Source organism: Dunckerocampus dactyliophorus, chromosome 4 (assembly GCF_027744805.1).
Source record: "Dunckerocampus dactyliophorus isolate RoL2022-P2 chromosome 4, RoL_Ddac_1.1, whole genome shotgun sequence".
Lineage (NCBI taxonomy): Eukaryota > Metazoa > Chordata > Actinopteri > Syngnathiformes > Syngnathidae > Dunckerocampus > Dunckerocampus dactyliophorus.
The window spans coordinates 17,271,285-17,280,807 of NC_072822.1; the positions used below are offsets into that span (position 1 = coordinate 17,271,285).

The following is a 9,523-nucleotide window of genomic DNA, read 5'->3' on the forward strand; positions in this document are numbered from 1 at the left end:
CCTCCCAAAACAAGTCTACAAACAACCAGACTAAGGTACTTTTCATTGTCTCAGAGGCTTCCCACAATGTTTAAATTTAAAAAATATGCATTCCCCTTCAAATTAGGTTAAGAGTATAAGTACAGTACACTTAACTTGATCGCAAGTCAGTGCTATGACTTGCATGGTAAATTACAACAATCCATGGAGACATACAGTAATTAAGCAATATTGTAATATCTGTTTATATTGTTGCAAGGAAACTATCTAATTGTCTTATACTAGCCGCCTACCGTACAGTCATGCCATAGCCTCAGATCAATGCTCAGCTTTTTTTCTGTCTCTTGTAGTGATGCCTGATATCGGCCGACCGATATATTCATTTATTGGCGTAAAAATGTATGTTTGTTTTCTGCCGATGATGACATCGGCATGCAAGTCATGACATGCAACAAGTTTTGCCTTTGGATTGTCAATATGTTTAAGGTCTGAAGATGTTGTGCAAGCTCAACACGATGAAAGAGCATCAGCCAAGGCACTTTTTATTAGCACACAGCTTCGTCTCATCATCCCACCACACACTCATCAAGAGCCCGTAGACAATATATGTGTCAAACTCAGGGCCCGGGGCCGTATCTGGCCCACTCTGCAATTTCATCTGGCCCGTGGAATCAGACAAAGTGCTTACAGCGATCTGCGTGATAAAGCAATGGACTACAAATTCTATTGCTTTATTACGCAGATTATTACTCCTCTGGAATTTTAGTTTTAAAAGTGGAAACAATATTGTGTGTAGCATGAAATTGACAACCATTCTTAATAAGGGTGCCAGATTCAGACCAAAAGTCTAAATAATTTAACTGTACACGACTAAAAACGCAGCACTTACACCTCGTCTGTACAAAATAACACCTTTAAAGAGGCATAAGACAGTGAAAAGTGATAATTTTAGGTACAGCAGAGCATGCTGGGAAATGCGTAATCTGCCCATTCCACGGCTGCAAACTCTTCCGGGTGACACATCTTGTGGATTGTGATGTTTTTGTGTTGATATAAAATACTGCAGCTTTTGCCCGACATTGAGAGAATGACAAAAGAGGTGGTCGATCAACAATGACTTTATCGAAACGAACAATCACGCCAAAACAACCATAGTCCATAGGCTATCATAAAGTAGAAATCTCAAGCAGGAATGAACAAACGCGAAAAAATGCACATTTCCCCCCACCCCAAAAAATGTCAATCCACACGAGTGAAGTTTTAAAAAATGTATGTCCACATAAAAACACATTCACCAGCTGTCATGCGCATTTGTCACAACCTGAAAACGCAACCACAGAGATGCATTATATTTGTGTGTTCCAGCATTGTGCGGGCAGAATGACTTGGATTAATTTCATCCATGCCATTATGTCCACTGTCTACTAATGGTATCGTGTAAGTGGTGGGTTCCTGGCAGCTCGGTCTCATTTAGACACCCACTGTGTCAGTCACACTTGAAGAACAAGTAACTCTCATGTGCTTGAAGTCACTCTTTCTGGCATGTCTTGACGGGGGAGAGGTGGGATGAAATAATGGCCTATGAGGAGTGGGCAGTCTTTGTCCGAGAAGAGATTATCAGAACGAGGGAAAGATGTGGGTTTTACAACCTACCTCACTGACTCAGGCCTATTATGGTGTTCAACCCAAATCCCCCTGTGCCTATTGCTGCTAAATGTCAACAAACATTGTTTTTTTTTTTCTTCACATCATCCAGGTCTCATAATCATAAAACTTAACAATCTGAGGCTCAGCATAGGGTGTTCTCGTTGTATCCAACTATGGTCACAATCTCACACTTAGTAATGCAACCTTTCCTCTTTGTGTATGGATGTGTTCTTATCGTTCGTGTTGTGTGTCTCCAACAGATGGAGACAGAGCCTGTCGTCGCCTCTGAGCCGGTGTTTTCTTCTGGTCCCTCTGTCCAGGTGGCATGTCAGATCCCCACCATCCCAAACGGTTCCACGGTCGAAACCAAGACTGAGTGTCCAGGAAAGATGACCGCTGACCAGCTGGCTGCCATCGAGGATGAAGAACTCCTTGATAAAATGGTACTTCACATCCAAGTTATGATGTGGGAGGATTTGTGGATCCACTTAGTGACAAATAGCTTGAGACATACACACAGTATGTGTAAGTGCAGTAAATCTTGTCAGCTGGGTTATATTCAGAGATTTCACAGCTTGTTGCAGTGTGTTAGCACGTTATCATCCCCAGCGCAGCGTGAATAAACAGCTGTGACCTCCTTTGTGTCAGGACTGACCACTCATTGTTTCTATTTTGATCTCTTCCGACAGCTTGATGAGTCCAAAGATTTTGAGGAGAGGAAAATGATCCGTGCAGCAATGAGAGACCTTCGCAAGAAAAAGAGAGGTAACAAAAAGATAATAAATCTCTACTATGTCAGTTACGATGACACAGAGTCTCCAAAGAGAAGTATTTACTAAGTTGTTACAACCTTGAGTCACCGAGGTGAAAGGGGTGACCTAAAAAAACAAGCTCACAGGTCATTTTCAAAATATGTCTATCCATTCTGCTCCTAGAGGCCATGCTCGGCTGTACTCAAGAGGAAATAGGTAGGACAGGTTGGTTTGCAGTGTGGTTTTACACCTTACATGCCTGCATCATCTCTGTGTGTGTGTGTGTGTTTTTTCACCCCCCCAGTATTGTCCAACAATACCGGCACATACAAGTAAATCTCACATCCCTTGTGTTGGGCAATGCAAGATATGATGATGCAGGATAATTGTTTTGTTTGCCACTCATCACAACAGTGTTACGTCTACTTCATTGTAGAATATGAGAAGTCAACCGATGGTCTAATATTAAAGTGCATGATTTATTAATGCTAGTCTAAACACACACAAGTGTAATAGCGGTAGGTTTTAAATAATGTGGAGTGGGCCTCTCTGAATTTGGCAGAGTTGGCCCTGAAAATCATTGTCTGTCACTGTTTGTCTCTGCACATTATACACCAGCCGTCATCCCACCCCGGATGACGAGAGCTACGTGACTCAGTCATGTAGCTAAATGAAGTTACCAACATTTTAGAAATGGCTCTCTGTATGGTGCATTGCAGTTGTACAACACTACAAAGTACTACTACAAACAAACTTTTAAATGAATATCTGTCTGACGGTGTCAATTCATTATTTTTTTTGTAATGTCAGGTTTTTGTATTGGATAACATTCAATCATGCAAGTGGTAATGCTATTGCTGGCTAGTGTATATGCAGTAATACTAAAAACAAAATCATAAAATCCCCTACAAGTCCTGTTTTTATCCACCTTTGTGCAAGTAGATGGGGCATTTCATAAGTATCATCCCCTTCCCTTTCTTTTTTCCACTGACTTCATCTCCTCCCCCCTCCCCATGTCCCACCTCTGTTCCATCTATCTGTTTATGCTCTCCAGACCAGAGAGAAAAAGAGCGCGAGACTCGCCTGCAGGAGCTTCGTCAGCAGAGAGATGACCGTGCGCATAAAAATCGTGCTGGGGTCGGAGCAGAAGAGGTGATGATGAGGAGGAAAGTGGAGAAGTCAGCCGATGGTTCCACCCTCAGCCAAGTCACCAAAACAGACCGCTTTGCACAGTCTGGTACTTTTTTTTTTTTTTTTTTCCTACCACTTTTATTCCTCAAAAAACTTACATGTTAAGTAGACAGTGAACTACACGAGTCCAATATCAAATGTGTTTGATTAGATGATGGCAGCAGATCAAGTCGCAGCACAGTCGTAGAGGCTAGCTATGTGCAGAAAACAGACAGTGAGTTAGCCCTTCTCTCTTGAAAATTACAGTTCCATTCATATACTAGTATCTGCTGGGTTTGTTTTGATAAAAGCTCTCTACATTTCAGGAGGAACAGTCCAGTCTAAATCATACAGCTACACATCTTCATCCTCTTCCAATACAAGCAAAAAAGTAGGCAGGTGAGTTGCGGTCCTTCCACGAAATGAACACAGGTCACACTTTTTATTTGGATAAAGTTCACGTTGTGCGTTTGTAACGGTAATGTACTTGTGATCTTGGGGCAAAACGGTATCTGTTTATTGAAGTTTGATAATGGTCATGCCATTTCTTCTTCTCATTCAACAGGCAGTTTTATCTTAGCTAACCTTATTAGAACCTGATTTTTTTTTTTTTTTTTTTGAGGAACATTTATGCCGGTGGGCTACTCCGATCTACTATGATCATGCATTTCTAGTTAAACTCAATTTGATAAGCCGTGTGCCTTTTTTAATAATGAAGTTGTCTGTCCATGTGAATGCTTCAGTGTGTTTGACCGTGAGGATGAATCAACATCTCGCAGTGGTGGGTTGGCCGCTGTGGAACGAAGGCAAGCAGAGAGGCACAAGGAGCTGATGAGAGCGCAGACTTTGCCCAAGACCTCAGCCATGCAGGCCCGCAAAGCCATGATAGAGAAGCTGGAGAAGGAGGAAGGCGGGTGAGGATAAACAGTTGAGTTAGTACTACCAAAGAAAGAAAGAGCATGAAAGTATTGACACAAACCATCTCTTCTCTTGAAGCCCGGTAAATCAGGTGGTCTCCAAAGTAAACAGAGTCCAGCGTTCCACTAGCTTTGGTGTACCCAATGCAAACTCCATCAAGCAGATGCTGCTCGACTGGTGCCGCGCCAAGACCCGCTCATATGAGGTGAGCCTCGCAGCCTCATGCTCGCCACTCTTCTTTCATGACAGCCAGTAAACGTCGAGCTGCTAATGCACTCTAGGCCAAGATAATATCTTCCTACGCAGGGAATGTTTCCATCACTTAACTTGTCCTCTTTTCCATCCCCAATCAGCATGTGGATATACAAAACTTTTCATCCAGCTGGAGCGATGGCATGGCGTTCTGTGCGCTGGTGCACAATTTCTTTCCAGAGGCTTTCGACTACAGCTCCTTGAGTCCCTGCAACCGCAGGCAAAACTTTGAGGTGGCCTTCAGCAATGCAGAGTGAGTCCAAACACACAAGCAGGTTCACCAGGGCAGCAGGTGACTGATCATTTCAGTACATGGAGAAACCACATCAACTCACATGATCACTCTTGAAGAGAAAATCTGGACAAAGCAGCAGAAATGATATACACCTCAAATGCAGTGTAATATTTAGCTGTATTTTACTCCATGTGACTGCTCATGCTGCATGTCAGTGCTGTTTTCAGAATTGATACAGTACACATTGAAAAGCCAATGGAGCTAAGCAATGAAGCAATGGAACCTTCTGCTTCCCTCCTTAAACATAGGATAAGCTAAGTAGTTGTTCTCAAAATGTATACATTTTTTTTAATAATATGAAAAGATAAAAGAGCGCAGTAACTATATTTTAATGTAATATAACTGAAAATAAAGCAAGTAAAATAAAGAAAGACAATGAAAATAGTAATTTCTATATAATTTTTCTTTTAGATATATTATTTTGCTTTTATTTGAGGATGTTATACAGTCTGCATTTTAATACATTATTTTTAAAACGTAAAAATATATATATATTGTTTAAAACTCCTAAATACATCTAATATGCTCTAAAAAATAACTCTTGAGAGAAAATAATTGGAAAGATATTGAAATATTTGTACAAGCAATAAATGAAATATATGTACAAGTCAACACTTGGGCTTAAAAGTATAGAGATGAATAACCTCTCCCTTAATTCAGTCGTATAGTGAATCTACTACTTTTTCCTCATAATAATGACCTCAAAACCTCCTTGGCACCTGTCTTATATGACACGTTCCAGCCATGCCTCCACCTGTCTCCTCTTTCTCAACCAGAGAGACCTGTAAGCAACTAAAAAAAATCACCAGGTCAAAAAAAACCCCCACCAAAAACGGACAATGGGATATCATCTCTCCTTCTAGTTTCTCTCCTTTTTATTTCTGTCATCATACCATTTTCACCTGTGATGTTACCCATGTGCACCATGCAGCCAGTGGGCTCTCGTGCACGCTGGTTCATAATTTATGTCCTCATCACTGGATTGTCGCCCAACCACAGTCACCACCTGTGTGTTTGTGATGCACATGTACAGTCGTGAACACAGCAGCAGTGTGCAGTTATCCTGAACACCACGTGTTGTACAGCATACACCGTGCGTTCACCAGTGTGCTTTCAGCCACCTCCTTTATTATGTTGTCACAAAGACATCTTATTGTCTTAAAGCAAAGAAACAAAATGTCTAAGTGAGCATGGACTGATGCTCATTTGACATTTTGTTTTGTGTATGTGTATGTGTTTGTGTACGCCACACACTGTTATGTATGATGATGTTTTTGGAGCATGTCCTCACTGTGTTTGTGTGAACACCGAGAATGTAATGTTATTGTTTCTGTTTGTCTCTCTCTGCTGTCTCTTCACACTGATTCTTTATCGTGGCTGCTCACTGCTTTATGTCTCTCCCACCTGTTGTTGTCCTCCTCTTTCTCCTTCCTTTCACTCTTCTTGCCCTCTTCCTACCGTTTGGTTCCTCCTTCCTGTCTGCGTTTTCCCGTTCTTTGCCGGGAGCAGGAAGCTAGTGGACTGTCCTCAGCTGCTGGACGTGGATGACATGGTGAAGATGCGCGAGCCCGATTGGAAGTGTGTGTACACGTACCTGCAGGAGTTCTACAGGGGTCTGGTGACCAAGGGCCTGGTTAAAACCAAAAACTCCTCCTAAAGCTGCACCCCAGGCTAAAAGTGACCCCATGGTGAGAAAGGGACCGTGTATGCGTGTGTAACCAGCGTGTTATAGGCAGCTAGATGCATATATCCTTCCTTGCTGTAGGATGTTCACGTTAAAGATCCAAACATGGTATGTTCATGTCCCTTAGTGTGTATTATCCAGACTTTGGCGGAGGCTCCAGGTCTGGTCCATCTGCACTTGAATACTTTAAAAGGAGCAAGTATTCCAGAACAGACAGCCTCACAGACAAAACGGAGGAAAAAATGTTTAGTTTCTTTTAATCAAGCGATAGTTTACATGTGTTTATGCATTTAGGCTTTTAAACCCTTTTAAAGACACATTTCAAGTAAAGAATGACATGCGTGCAGTTCCAAAAATAGCAGCACTTATTTTATTATGTTGATGTTTCTGTTCTCATGCAGGAGCACAGACAGGATGTCTGCGCTATTTCTGATACTTTGTGTAGAAATGTGGGAGAAGTTACAGTATGTGCACACATTGCCACCCGGTGGTCACTTTGGTGCATTACTCCCGCATGAAGACACGTTTTATTAATCAGAGGTGCCCGCGGGCACATTGGGGTCCTAAGCAGAATTTTATTTGGAGAGGTGGGAGGAGCCTCCTCTTGTTAAAGAAAAAAAAATCTTTCTAGGGCTGGGATTGTAACCCCTTACACACACACATTCTGCCAGCAGTGTGTACCATTACAACAACAGGGCCCCACAAAGGAATGTGCAGGGAATAGGTAAAATTTCATATAATGCACCCATGCATTTCCCTTTCCTTTTTTGAAAACCAGATTTTATTGTAGTACTAGACAGCTTTATAGCGCTTTTGGTGCAACGACTGACTGCTACTAAGCACAGTCAGCACCAGTGAGTGCCCTCAGGCAGGATCAAACAATTTCACGCAGATGGGGGAGGGACGCGTCCTTTGCACATTTGCCAAGAATGCGCCCTTTTGAACAAAATTGGGCAGCCGTGGTATTTATTGTTATTAAAAGACAAAAACATGAGGAACATTTATGAACGCCTGCATACGATAAACTTACATTAGGTACAGCTGCACAATGTAGTGCCATCCAATGCTCACAACACTCCCAGAGCGCTATTAAATTAAAAAATAGTTTATATGAATTCCACTGTTGCAGTAGTGTAGAATCTGCATTGCATCAAACTAAAATAAAATGAGCTGTCAGGATGATGCAGTGCAGTTTTACACCACCGCAGTGTAATACAACCACATTAATAAATATATCGTTAAATGAATGCGCTTTAGTTTGTATTGGATCTCATGAAATTGTGCAGGTGTACCTCATAAAGTGTCTTCAGATGAGAACATGAGAATTGAGTGGTGAAAAAGGCAATGACGTATACGTTTAGTCTGTTCCTCCACCCAAGTTGAATAGCTTTTGTGGGTTCCTCTTAGCTCATCAAACGTCTCACGTGGTCTGTCTTTGAATGCCTCCTCAGGACGTACGCCAACTGCATGCCCCTGCTGGAGGTGGAGGACATGATGATCATGGGAAACAAGCCTGACTCCAAATGCGTCTTCACTTACGTGCAGTCTCTGGTCAACCACCTGCGCAGACACGAGATGGCCATGGGCCGGCCCTCTGACCTCTGACCTGCGAACGTCCAGTGAACGTCCAGCCTCAGTGTGACGGGGTCACATCGTTGCCGACAGACCAGGCGGGCGGGTTGCGAATGTGTGTGTCCGTGTGTTAATTATTCCCGTCAGCCGTATTGATGCGTTGTCCTCTCCTCAAAATCATGTACCGGTATGTATTTCCCAAGAGAAGAAGCTACCATTTTACATTTTTGCTTGACCTTTTTAGCACAACCACATTTTTTTGTGTTTAAATTCAGTCTCATCCAACGAGAAAACATTTTACACAACTTTTTAAGTTATTACACGTACATTTTTCTACGGCTGTCATCATTTCCATTAAACAGGAAGTCATGTGTTCCCATGTTGGTACTTTACATTTTGGACCCAACTCGGGTCACTTTATTTAGATTTAAGTTATTCTGGTGTCAGCATTTTACTATTGAATACATTCACACTGGGTTTTTCTTTTGATATACTGTGTATCTATACCTGTATTCATATCAGTGTACGCCCATCTGTCTGAAGTCTGCAGTGCTGCTGGAAATCAGGTTTGTACTGTCTTTGTATGTCATTCTAGCAGCAAAGTGTGTATTGATACACTTGCTGCTCGACGTGATCCGTGAGCCTGCCACCATTTTCATGGCATCGCACACTTTTTATTATTATCGAGTGGCGTTATGGGGGCGGGGGGAGAAGACATTTGTAAAAAAGAGAATTTTACTCCTGACAAATCCAACTCCTTACTGAACACGTACATTTGTGTGTTTTACAACATTACGCTAAATTAAGATTTCCTTTTATTTTATTTTCTTTTAACATGTGTCCATGTCTAGAATTTGAGAAGACATTGAAAATTCTTTTTCATTTGACTTGGATAAAACTATATGTGCTCAATTTTGGAGTATTTGTAACATACTTCCACTTGGGCGATAAAACATAAGGCAGGAAGTGCTGTAAATAAGAGCTCAAACACTATGTCATGTTTCTGTGCACCACAGCTCAATGTGAATATTAAAGCATGGAAACACATTTCATTTTGTGGGACGTGTGGTCTTACTTGAACTCTGTGCTGCAGGGGCCATCGTCATAAAGATTCTGAGAGTGCTTCTATCTTACCTTAAACCTTTAAAGCAGTGGTCCCAAACCCCCGGGCCGCAAAGAAAGAAAAAATCATTTCCATTTCATTTTTTTTTTTTTATTTATGTATTTTATGTTTTATTTTGAAAAGTGGCCGAA

At 41.7% G+C, this 9,523-nt stretch overlaps 1 protein-coding gene across 7 annotated transcripts in view; it reads left to right on the forward strand.

Moving 5' to 3' along the window:
* The window catches only part of smtnb (smoothelin b), a 53,183-nt gene extending 43,867 nt beyond the window's left edge, over nt 1–9,316 (forward strand). For 2 of the 7 annotated variants that reach the window (XM_054773946.1, XM_054773951.1), the window contains 10 exons: nt 1,887–2,069; nt 2,316–2,391; nt 2,562–2,603; nt 3,433–3,615; nt 3,721–3,783; nt 3,875–3,947; nt 4,292–4,462; nt 4,545–4,671; nt 4,820–4,971; nt 8,149–9,316. In XM_054773946.1, coding sequence (XP_054629921.1) covers nt 1,887–2,069; nt 2,316–2,391; nt 2,562–2,603; nt 3,433–3,615; nt 3,721–3,783; nt 3,875–3,947; nt 4,292–4,462; nt 4,545–4,671; nt 4,820–4,971; nt 8,149–8,302 — 1,224 coding nt within the window. In that variant the 3' untranslated portion in view covers nt 8,303–9,316. Of the gene's footprint in view, nt 1–1,886; nt 2,070–2,315; nt 2,392–2,561; nt 2,604–3,432; nt 3,616–3,720; nt 3,784–3,874; nt 3,948–4,291; nt 4,463–4,544; nt 4,672–4,819; nt 4,972–6,522; nt 6,702–8,148 lie in introns of all 7 variants that reach the window. The other 5 variants (XM_054773947.1, XM_054773950.1, XM_054773948.1 and 2 more) reach the window with 5 other exon arrangements.
* The last annotated feature ends 207 nt before the right edge of the window (nt 9,317–9,523 follow it).